Source organism: Merops nubicus, unplaced genomic scaffold (genome assembly GCF_000691845.1).
Source record: "Merops nubicus isolate BGI_N331 unplaced genomic scaffold, ASM69184v1 scaffold11223, whole genome shotgun sequence".
Classification (NCBI taxonomy): Eukaryota; Metazoa; Chordata; class Aves; order Coraciiformes; family Meropidae; genus Merops; species Merops nubicus.
The window spans coordinates 25,700-38,402 of record NW_008598372.1 but is presented as its reverse complement, the minus strand read 5'-3'; the positions used below and the strand labels follow the sequence as shown (position 1 = coordinate 38,402).

The following is a 12,703-nucleotide window of genomic DNA, read 5'->3' as shown; positions in this document are numbered from 1 at the left end:
CGCAAGTACAGTGGGCCTTTGTATGTCAGCAAAAGATTTGTGCATGCATAAGCCTGAAGGCCTGAGTTTATAACTTTCCAAGAACCAGACTGGCAGATGTTTGGTTGTACTTCAGACATCTGTCAGAGACCTTAGTCAGTGTGTAGCAGGGGAGGTGAGATAAGAGTGTCAGTAGGGAATAGCACAATATGGGTGCAGCTGAGTTTGTGTATGAGGGTAACACGAATGCGTGAGCCATGGATGTGTGTGCAGGATGTGGGCTCCACTCTTGAGTGAAAATGTGCTTTCTTGCAGAAGGAAGGATTCAAGCAACCATGCTTCCCCCTGAGATACATGGTGTCCCCAACCCTCCTTGACATCATCAACTTCAGTCTAGCTTTTCTGTTTCATGGCCATTTCTTGCCCTCAGCTGAGATAAAGCCTAGGAAAAAGTACCATCAGATGGCTCAGCAAAGAATGGCAAATTCACAGGTCTCTGGACAAGTTCAGAAACAGTGTTTGGGAAAACAAGTAGCAGGCTTCAGAGACCACTGGCCTCAATACATCACTCCTCATCAAACACATGGTACCTACAGTAGGAAACAGGCAAGGAGGGTTCATGGCCAGGTAGTGAATGAGGTGCACAAGACACAAAGTTAGCATATTAATGCACATACATACATGGAAATAGATGCCCCCTCACCTTCAGGAAGTCAAAATTCTTGAGCATATGGGCAACCTTCTCAGCATTTCTGCCTTCATTGAGGAAATTCAGCTCTAAGGGCAGATTCTTCTTAGCTTCTTCCACCAGCCACATGAACTCAAAATCTGGAAAGATCTGCTTCACAACCAAGAGGAGAACCTGAGAACAAGGAAACAATCAGCTGCATCCTGGCTCCAAAGCCATGCAGACACACAAAGTGCTGTTTTGATAGGATCACTCCATGTAACTTACAGACGAAAAAAACCCAACCTGCTCCCCAAGTGCCTGTAGGGTTTCATGCCTTAGGAGCAACTCTCTTCTGAGTCCTATAATTCTACATGTCACTGTTCGGCTTCATTCAAACAGCCCTCAGATAATGCAGAAGAGGAAGACCTAAAGTAAGACTTGTCACCTCCACGTTACTTCTTCCACTGCTGAGCAAGAATTTTGCTAGCAGAAAAAAACCCCACTGGGCAGTTCAGAGAAGACTGTGGCGTTTGGATACAGGTAGTAGGCTACAGATCTTGAAAGGACACTTCTAGTGGGGGTCAGAGAGCAAGTTGCTCCTCAGCGTCCAATTTTTTTTTCCTCAGCAACATTTAAGGAGCAAGTGATGGGCAGTCACCCTGAAGAAAATAGAGATTATGTAGTTGGGTAGCATACTCAAAGCTGCACAGTAGCCAAGCATGCTTTCTGTTCAAATGAAAGACCAGTTTCTCAACCACTGTAACAAATTTACACAAGCTCACAACTGGGACCACATCCTAAGAATATTTTTTTTTTTTTTAACTATTTGAGCCATAAAACAAGAATAAACTGTAAAAATGCAAGCCACTTTGTTGTCTTTATCTTACTTGTTCTATACATCCATCTGAAAATGAAAACAGACATGTCAGTGTGTATTCCTGGACAGTTTCCCTTTCTAGATCTCCACAGTTGAGGTGGGAATTCCTGCACTGCAAGAGGAACATTTAAAGCACACACAGAAAGCTGCTATCATTGAACTGTATGACAAAAAATAAATCTATGAACCATCACTGCTCCTGTTCAGCTGTGTGGAAACATTTGTTCTCCACCCCGTCTCTACTTCTTTTACCTAAATGTAAGTTCCAAACTCAATGTTCCTTTAAAAAGGTAATCACCAGGTTCCAGACACTGTTGAATGATTTTTCTGCTGTTATATCTAGAGGCATAAATCCTTTCAAATTTATGTCATCCAACAGAAATGTAACCAGTGATCTTCATGAGCGTGTGCATAAACTTTATAGGGGCTGCATGATTATATCTTTGGTGCCTAATGTGAGAAAAATCAAGCAGTGTTTATTGCTTTCTTTAAAAGCTCTTCTGCATCAATTTGCCAGCTTGACCATCAGCAGGGACACACGTAAGTATTTGGCATGTCGCTTCTCTGACATCTGTCTAATGTATTGTCTTGAAATAAGTATTAAGTGAGGTATCTCTCCCTGGATTTATCAGAGGCTGTACTGATTTTTAAAGAGCACTGATGCTGTGAAACCTCAAACAAATTTAGGAATTTTCCCTCTAGTTTTTCCCATTCAAATTCCTTCCATCAGTCTCTAAATAAGACCATCTCCACCGATATTTAAATCAGCCTTCTATCTAGCTGCAATGTCTGTCTGATTCTTAAAGAATCAGAACCTCAGTGCAAATCCTCTGGCTTTCAGTGCAGCCTATACAAAAGTAGTCCCACACAAGGATAAGGATGATGCATGTAAGCCAACACTCCATGAGAGACCCTTCAAAACCAAGACTGCCTGTGTCATGTTGTGAGCTACTCTCCCACTGCTGTGTGTACACAACAGATCTCAAGGATGACAAACTAGACTATCTGTAGAGAAAAGACAATACTAAATTGCCAGAAACAAATACACTGTTCCAGCTTCAAGTTTCCCAGGAGGATTAGTTTCAAAAAAGACAAGATAGGAATAATTCCTAAATTATTTGTTTAAATGTCTCTTGCCAGTATAGCCAGCAACCACAGGAATATAGTGCAAAACAGCAAATGTCCCAAGGTCTTGGCTCATTCATACACAGTCCTCAATTTGCCCTGGTCTCACAGTCTTTCAGTACCTGATCACCCTTCTTCCTTGACTGATTAGTTTCTGTCATCCTGTTCTGGGCAGGAGTGAAGGAAGCCATAAAGCCCCCGATAACTGCTGCACATGTGATGACTCACAAAAGCAAACTCTTCAGGCAGATCTCTGCAGTCAGTCCTAGAGAGGACCTGAATCAAACCCAAATCTACATCTGGACTGAACAGTTCAAACAGTTCTTTGTTCTCAAACCAGCACTGAAAGACATATCACATCTTGCTACGATATCTTTGCTGATCCTCAGATTTTCTTTCACAAATAGTTCAAAATAAATATTCAGTTGCAAACTGATGTGCTCCAGCTGGAACCAGTCGTGCTTCTTTACAGACCAGCCAGGACTGTTGAGAGCAGGGTGTTTTAGCTGCCTAAAGAAGCTTTAGTTATGTGCTCCTCTGAGACGGTGCTGACAGGATCTTTGAATCCTGATCTCCTGTGATGGAGACCCATGTGTCACTGCATCATCAGTACCCTCGAAACATTTATTAGACCCCCACAGCTTAATCTTCCTCTCCTTAGTTCCACGAACATACCTGTCTACCAATGGATGTGTGCATTACTGTGCTAAACATACTGCTATATACGTATTAGGAGAGCTGAAAGCTTTAGTATTACTATTTACAGACCTAATCCTTCCCCTTGCCTCCCCTTGAGCCCCACCTCCATTTCCTCTTCCTACCATACTGCTGGCATCTTTGATGATGGCAATGCAGTGCCGCAGCTTTTCTCCAGTTCCACCCTTCAATGTGCTAGACTTAGAAGTTTGAGAAAAGCTACAGCACTGCACTGAGAACATGAGTGGTACCCACCATTCAGGAAAGGAACAGAAGGCAGATACTGAAATTTTTTTCCTAGCTGAATCCCTCATTTGTGTGTCTGCCCATTAGGTGACCTTCTTATTTCAGTGGTTTTGCTTCCAGCATGAATTAGATCAGCAGTAAGGAACTGATCAAGAAACAAAACTGAACCACAACAACCTCAGCCACTGTTGAATCCACACTGGAACTTGACTCAAAGAAACATCCTATTCATGGAAAATGATTTTTCCTTGGTCACAGAGCCCTGACTGCAAGGGAAACTGAGACCAGTTTAATCAACCAGTTAACAAGCACACAGGCTGAAGAGAAATTGCAGGACTCACTAGTTCTTAAATCTCATATGGACTTACTCTGATGCCATTCATGTTTACCTGTCTTCTCCTTCTGACCTCCTTCACTCTATCCCTCCTGTTCAGTCTCACCACCCACACAAACACCTGCACTACAATCCTCACCAACTTTCTGTATTATTTCTTTAAGACAGCATTTATCATTGGCCTTCCAGTATCTTAGGGGGGCCTACAAGAAAGCTGGGGAGGGACTTTTTTAGGCTATCGGGTAACAACAGGACTAGGGGGAATGGGGCAAAGCTGGAAGTGGGTAGATTCCTACTGGATGTGAGGAAGAAGTTCTTCCCCATGAGAGTGGTGAGACCCTGGAATGGGTTGCCCAGGGAGGTGGTTGAGGCCCCATCCCTGGGGGTCTTGAAGGCCAGGCTGGATGAGGCTCTGGGCAGCCTGATCTAGTGGGAGGTGTCCCTGCTCATGGCAGAGGGGATGGAACTGAGTGATCCTTGTGGTCCCTTCCAACCCTGACAGATTCTGATCTGTTTTAGCAGAGGACTTAGTAGTGTTGGCTTGATGGGTGGACTTGATGATCTTAAAGGGCTTTTCCAACCTAAAGGATTCTATGATTCTATCTCTGTGAAGGTTTCAAAGCTACAGGATGGTGTTGTTATATCTGTAAGTCACAGACAGCATGTAGTTTTACCTCCATAAGCAAAATATCCTTGGAGCTCTGAGCTTGGACCTTTGGGTGCTGGATTTTCACTGCCACCGTTCTCCCATCCTGCAGCACTGCCTTGTGCACCTGGGCCAGCGATGCTGCTCCCAAGGGAGTGTCCTCAAAACTCAGGAAGAGCTCTTTTATCTGCCGGGAAAAGAGAAAGAAACATCAGCTTGAGGTGCCAGAGTATCCTAAGGAAGGCTCTGCCCACAGGCCAGAGACAGCGTGTGCCAAAGCTGGGCAAGCTCAGCCCTTGCATCCTTCCTCTGTCCCTTGTTACTGCGTGGCCTCCCAGTGAAGCCTGGAAACCTGGGGCAGAGCCCCAGCAGCACATTTCATCTAGGACATGGAGTGGCCAGTGACCACGTGAAGGATCCCTCTGGGCTGTCCTGAAAACAGGTTGGAGCAACTATAGTCAGCATCTTTGGTTGTTGCTGGCTGCACAAGCCAACAGCTGTCCCTTTGAATATATTTCTTTCAGAGATATTTAATAGTACCAACCGTCACCCCCTGAAACCTGACAGTGCCTGTTCCATACACTGCTGCACCACAGCAGCTCACTCTGCAAAAGCCAGCATGTGACCAGGAGTTGTGGTAAGGGCTGGATTCAGGGCAGGGGGACGAAAACTGTAGTTTGCACCCCTGACAACTCGCCATGAACACGATTTATGTGTCCTGGCTTCACTGGGATACAATCATAAAAACAATTTTCCCCTCCAGAAAGCCTTTTTTTTTTTAAAAGACTGTGGCACACAATGTGGCAAGAACAAAGTTAATGAGACACTTTGTTCTCACCTGTGGCCAGCCATAGTATGTGGGTCTCTAGAGTGATCAAGGTCTTTAGCAGTTTCAAGTTAGCTAAGGGCTAAAGCATGGCAGAGCGAAAGCCAGGGCAGCTGACCTGTCAACAGAAGAAAGTTTGCCAACAGAAATACTTCCCACCCTGAACATCACACTCACTTTAAATTAGGAAGTTTTCTGACAACAGCCCCTTCTCATGATGGCCACCATCCCTGGAGGGTGGTGCCTGGCACTCTGCTTCCAAGGCCTGCTCTCCTGTTTGCTGTTTTCACTGGAGCTGCGGCACTTGCAGTGCTTGATGTCCAGCATTCACTGCTTGGGGACGCACAGCTCACCACCACTACACTGGCTGAGTATAACCTTGTGTACTTTCTATTAGCATTCATACTAGATTTTATTAATTAATTAATTAATAATATTTTATTTTATTAGATGTTATTGAATGTTAGAACAACCAGATAAACAAAAACAAGGTGATGGACTTTCTCCCTCCTCCAATAAACGTAACCAGGGCTCTGAACTCAGAGACCTGCAGGTAGGGACAGCAAAGCACTTTCCAGGCAAGAGAGGAAACGAGCAGCAGCTCTGTCTGTGAAACTTCAGACTAGGCTGTAAGGAAAGTTGCAGATGAAGTGTATTCATGAGGGGAGGGATGTTCAGGAAGCAAAAACCTAGATAGACAGGGCGAGGCAATGGGGTAAGGCCAAGGCCCGTCTGCTCTGCATAGTACAGCACTCTGCTGGAGACCCTCAGAGCAGCACTAGGCACCTTGGGCCCTGAGAACACCATTGCCATGGCAGTGTGCTACCAGCCTGGCTGCCTCACCAGCTCACTCCATGCAGTGGAGTGGCTCTGAGGGAGTGCCAGCATGGTGACGTGGCTTCAGGCACAGAGCTGGTTCTTCTAATGCCAGTTGAGGGTTTCTGTCCTGCTCGGTAGAGCAAGGTGCAAACAAGGTCTGAGGTATCCCAAAACCAACAAAGTGAACCTGTCCCACCTTTCCCCCAGGCTGGACTGATTTCAGGTGAGCAGCTGAGAGGCCTGTAATTTATGCAGTAACCAAAAAGAAAGAATGTCAGTGCATTTTTGTAACCTGCTTTTAAAAAGGTAATTAAAGATGGGAGATGCAGCAAGCTAGTAATTAAATATGAATAAAGACCTTCTAAGCAAAGTCTTCATGCGAAGCATTAAACGAATATTCTTTTCGCTGACAAGGAAGAAAAACAGTATACAAGGAGCAGCCTGTTCCCTCCTGCAGCTGCCAGGGAATGAGCCCCCTCCCACACCACCCCTTCTCTCCCAGCCCCTTCCACAGAAAACTATTGCTAGCAACAAACTAGAGTATTTGCAGCAATTAGATTCCAACAGAGACTCAGCTGCCTCCACTAATTCACTAAGAAGGCGTATTTTATTTATTTATTTAATTCCCTTTGGTCCTGGCAGCAAAATCAATTAAGTAAAACAACTGCATTTAAAAACAGCTAGTTATGTGTTTTTTAATTACAGCAGGTCCATAATTCAAACCTATTGACATTCGTGTCTCAAGGAAAAAAAGGGTTTTTTCTCTTCCTTCCTCCCCCCTCCTTTCTTTTCTTTCTCACTTCTGGATTTTGAGATTCTCATTTCAGATTAGTATAAATACACAAGCATCAAGAGGATGACAGGTGACTCAGGGGACATGAGTTCAAGACAGGGACTTTTGCCTTTATATGAAATTTTTCTATCAGCTGAAGAGAGGAAATAGACTTAAGGTAGGAAGGAGCAGGTTGGGCTATGAGATCACATAAGGAAGAAAAAAATGCAAATAGAGAACTTGCTACATGAGGTCAAGCTGAGGCTTTCCTCAACTCTCTCACCACCCTACATCCTCATATTAAAGGGATGTTCCCTTTACAGAGTAACACCCAATATCACTAGTCTAAGTGTCATAAGGGTGGCAGCATCCTCCAAAAGCTAAAGCACAGAACTGGGAGTTCACTGGGCTGAATCCAGTAAGGTACTTTATAGTAAGACAACACATAAATTGGATAAAATTCTGTCATCTGCTCTGGATTTCAAAAGCTTTTAATTGCCTACACAGTCAATCCAAACATTTTCACCAGTACTGAATCCATGCAGTGGGGAAAAAAAAATGCTACACATATTGCCTCTGGCAGAATATTTTCTAAGGAAACATCATCTGAAGAAATCTCTCTCTAGGAGTTCTTTTGGGCAGAAGGATTTCATTTAAAACCTTGTTACTTGGGTCATGAAAGCCAGGTTAGCAGTCACACCCTTTAGAGCCAGCCTAGTTGCCCTGCTGCAGTTCAGGAGGGCATTTGCTCCCAGTGGCTGCAGGCAGGGGCAGCGAGGCCAGGGACTGCAACGGGGACAGAGAATTGATGGTTTCTCCAGGAGCAGCAGGGTAGAGCGTGCTCAGGGGGGAGGGAGCAGATCACAGCCGGGCCATTATAAGAGCAGGTGTGAGGCTGAGATAAAGCAGCAGCACAATTACAGCTGGGCTCCAGGACCCCCCACTTAGTAAATCACCCTCATTCATTATGAAATTGTCCTTTTGCAGCTTGCCAGAGGCAGCCAGTGCCTCTGATGCAAGCTGTGTGTCCCAGACAGGCAGAAGCGAGTGAGAAGCAGTATGAAATGGAAGCAGAGGTGAGCCAGGCTCCCATGCTGCTTGCTGGAGAGTGAGATCCTTCCCAAGGAAGGCAGCTGCACCCATTCCATGCAGGCAGGGAGTTCTTGGAGCAGGCTGCACACTCCTCCTGCCCACAGACACCCAGCTAATAAGCACCCTTAACAAGAACTTGATCATCTCTAGGATGGATAATTAGCAAGCAAAGGTCTGGGACAGTCTTGGAGTCCACCTGCCATGGTACTTAAGGGATTCTCAAACTTCTTTCAGGCCACAGCTGGTCTCAAAGGGCCTTATCAAACTGGCAGTTATCATCTGTAATCCTGTCAGGAGATGAAACAAACAGTTTCCAGACAGGTTTAGTCAAAGTTCAAAAGAGAGGAAAGGAACTCCAGGGCTACCCTTTCAAAGCAGCAGGCCAGCCTTAGAGCCGCAGAGGCGAGCGGTGTCCCCGCACGCCGCGGTTTCCCCCCCAGCCTCCCTTCCAGGCAGCCGGCTCCCCACGGGCACGTGCTCCACCAGCAAATGAGCCACTGCACTCTGGAAACACAGCCCTGACTGCTTAATTCGAAAGAACCAAGCTTGTTTAATTTTCAGTATGCAAAAACTTTTCACCATTGTTGGTATTAGTATTCATACCTCAGGGAGCTGACATGAAAGCTCTTACAGGATCTATCTACTTAGGCACTTATTAGTATGTATTTGTGCTGAGGTTGCACCTAGAAACCATCATTAAGCCCAGAGTGCCATTGTATGATGCACGCAGCACAAACCCACGCTTTCCAGGAGTCCCCAGTTGTCACCTACAGGCCCCCTCAGATTCTGAAGTGCCTTCCCAAAGCACACACTGCTCTGCCCAACGTCTGTGGCACACACCAGCTTATGCCACGATGCCAAGCATCAAAATGCCTCAGTATTTTTTGTCAATTCTGTCCCTTAAACACTTAGGGAGTTACTGGAAGTCAATTGGATTTAAGCTCCCAAATCCTGAGTCCTTTCTCAAAGTATTACCTTACATGACCTGCCCAGCATGTTCTGAGAAGTCTTTGACAGAGCTGGGATTTAACCCAGATGTCCCAAATTCCAGCCTGATGTCTTAATCTCCAAACCATAAACATTAAATGCATGTGTCTTACTAATTTCTTTTGAAACATACTGCCTCTTAATCCCAACCATTTTATATCCATGTGCTGCAGCAAATGATCAAATATTAATGCCTGGTTTCAATCTGCCCACTCCAGAGAGAGGTGTGTTTCCTCCCCTCTCCAGAAAGGCTGCTAACAAGGTACCCTGAAGTAGGAGCCTAAGTCATGGATGCCCTTCCTGGCCCAGCACTACATAACAGCACCCTGAGTGGGATGTAGCGGCTCTGCTCTGCCACAGTGACCACAGCAGAGGAGCAGTGCCCACATGTTACTAGCCTCTTCAGGAAAAATTTAGAGTGCAGTGGGATACAAGGTCACTAACAGAAGGTGTATCAACAGTCCATTCCTGTTTAGCTGCCAGGCTGAATCCCTTCCAGCATAGTGCTCCAGAACCTTGTATGGGGTGCAGCCAGAATGAGGGCACTATGGGTTCAAGTAAGAATATTTTGCACTACAAGTCCTTTTCAGGAGGTTTCCAGTGGAGTCTAGGACAGTTTTGAAAATTTTGGATTTCTACAGCCACTTAGAAAGAACCTTCCCTCAACTACATCAGAGCTGAACCAGTCCAGCACAGGTGGTGTCAGTGAGGAGACTTTCAAATCCTCATCACTTCCCAGGGGAAGAGAGTCCTTCACCAAAGCACTTTAAAATTGCCTTCAAATAACTCCCAGGACTTCAAAGGACTCTTCAGCCTGCACAGATAGACAACAGGGAGGGAATGTTAGGAATGGAGGAATAAAATCACTTCTATCATGAAAAACAGGATTTGTAATGCTCATTCATGCCATAGAAGAACTGAGTAGCAAATTGTAGATTAGCACACAAAATTATTAGATGGCACGAGTAAAACAAGCAAAAAGTACTTCTTCCAACACCAGTTAAGCTGTGGAACTCAATGCCACAGGATGTTATGAACACCAAAGTCCAGGTAGGTAGATAAATCAGTGAAGAAAACCCATCACAAATTATTAACCACCAAGATACAATCTCTGGCCCAGGAAATCTAACCTTCCCTGCAATCAAGGCCACACCATGTAAAGCTGAACTGTATGCCTGCCACACTTTTATAGCCTTTGTCTCTTAGCCAACACTGGCTAGAGATGGAGGGCAGAGCTGTAGGCTTCAGCTTTTGGCCTGATCTGTACAGTCATCCTTATGTTCTTCAGAATCTCCTCCCACCAAACTGACCAGTCTCGATGACAGCAGGATGGACAATGGAGGAACTGTTTCACCTGCTGCTAGCATGGGATTCGGTTGTTGTTTGACAGCCTAGAAAGTTACTGACAGACCCTATGAGTTTTTGAGAGTGCAGAGGGTTTGGGAGAACCATAGCTGGAAGTGGCTGAGTCTCCAGGGTAAATCCTGTGCCCTGGTAACAGTGCATCTTCATGAAACATCTGTCATGTAACTTTCAGGCAGTAAAGTTGCTTCTCTTACCAAAAGTACAGTAAATATGTCAGAACTGACTGTAATTATGCCCATGTCTGCCCAAGTCTGGCACATCTGAGGAACATTCAAGCAGGAGCTGAGATTATCTCAGACACAGGCCTTCTCCAGACACTTCCTTGTGCTCCACAGCTTCATCAATCACAGTTGCTCAAAATAATTCACAAAAAGGGCCCCAGTAGGGACGATGCTATTCTCTTATCACCAAAAAAGCAATGCAAACTGAAACATTTGAAATCTCAACCAATTTCACAGCAGATCTCCTCTTCTGATCACAGCATACTGTAACTGCTCCTGAGTCTTGCATTTTGTAGCTGGAGATAACACTCTATGAGATGTCCTGCTATTTCAGAAGGGGCTGAGTAGGCAACACAGGATTAACTTGAACTTCTTGCCTCCAGGATACTCATCACAGGCTATGATACATCAGAGCTCCATTAACAACAGTATTGTGTTGTGATGTCCAGAAGCAGCTTGAAGCCTCCTAGTATTGTGATGCCATGGAGCAGCACAGGAAGATGCAGACAGGGACATTGGTATAAATCCACTGAAGATGAAAGGAATGACACAGTGGGTAGACAGGTCTGTGGCAGAAGCTGACAGCAAGAAAGCGATTACAGGAGGTAAACTTTGCACATGTCCTTGTGCTGTGATTCTCCAATGGAATTCCTGTGAAAAGGTGATGTGATTCATCCGTTTTTTCCACTCCTGAGAGAGACAGCACTGAACAGGCCCCTCTTAACCATGGTAAATTGCCATCCATGTCACCAAGGTGAGCTCAGTCTGCAGGAGCTTTCTGAGATTTACACAGGGACCATGCTGCCTGCAGCCTCCCAGCTGAGCCAGCACGGAGCACTGCGAGAATGGGATTCGTGAGCTTGCGGGAAAACAGACCAACACAACACCACTCCGAGAAGAAAGCACGTTTCCCAGGGAAGTTTTGGGGGCTGCAGCTGCCATCTTAACACTGCCTAGTACAACAGCGCCTCTATTTCATGTGGAAGAATAGCTGAAGAATTACCCAGTCCTATATCTGATTTCTAAGGCTTGTGGTTCCCAGAACTTTTGGAATTCACTTTATTGACACTAGGATCCTACTGCTCTCAAAAGCTTGAATGCCTTTCCTGAACTGGGTTTAAGGGATGTAAACCTCACCCTAGACTTGTAATCTTTTCAAGAACATAACTGTCCATGGCACCAAGGACTTACTAATCCCTGCAAGTCTGCAAGACCAGAGTTCTGGGTGTGAGAAAATGTTACCTTGTAGTAGAGCAACAGACTTCCCAGACAGCAAATGAGGTTTTTTTTCCATTGTCCCAGCCTTTCTATCCCCTTTACGAAAACAAAATGTCACAGTGTTGCTCTGAGAATTATTAAGACAGCAAAAACTGAAAGATTAGATTTATCACAGCAGACAGTGGATTATGAAGAATAATTCATCAAACGTCAGAACAAACAGACCACAATTTATAGGTGGCTTTGTTGAGTCAGTGAAATCTGATTGGACTTCTCTCCACCTAACGAATGCCAAGCCTAATTGATGGTTCTTAAATGCATCTGTCAAGAACATGTATTTATTAACTCAATATTTTTAATAATATTGTGGATATATACAGAATAGTGGTTTTCTACCAAATGGATTCCCTGGTGTTCACATTACCTACGCATGTGTGCACATATATAGAGGTATACACTGCATCCAAATGAGCACAGGGAAAAGCTATATATGTATTCTGAAGCACTGCAACGTCTGCATATGACTTATTACACAAAATCCCTGCATCTTTCAGTGCACAGGATGGACAAGCAACATGGGCCATTCCAAGGGGAGATGTGCATTAACATGCTGAAATGCTGGGGTCTGAACCCCGAGCCCCCAAATTAAGGTTGACATATGGGTGATTCCCACAGCCCTTCATACAGAGGTGGTGAGTTTGCCTTAGAGCTTCCCCCCAGGGTGCGGCCGGCCCTGCAGGGAGAGCCATAAGGGAAATGAGCCCCAGGGGTCCTGCACTGAGTTGACAAAGGTCAGGTGTCTGCTTGGGGATAAAAGCTGGGACCACTGG

General features: G+C 45.2%; 1 protein-coding gene across 1 annotated transcript in view; it reads right to left on the bottom strand.

The window, feature by feature from the left end:
• The window catches only part of ADCK1 (aarF domain containing kinase 1), a gene marked incomplete at its 5' end in the record, with an annotated part of 51,368 nt that overhangs the window by 18,642 nt on the left and 20,023 nt on the right, over positions 1-12,703 (bottom strand). The window contains 2 exons of the mRNA XM_008937030.1: positions 683-841; positions 4,602-4,760. Of these exons, the coding sequence (XP_008935278.1) occupies positions 683-841; positions 4,602-4,760 (318 nt within the window). The remainder of the gene's footprint in view (positions 1-682; positions 842-4,601; positions 4,761-12,703) is intronic.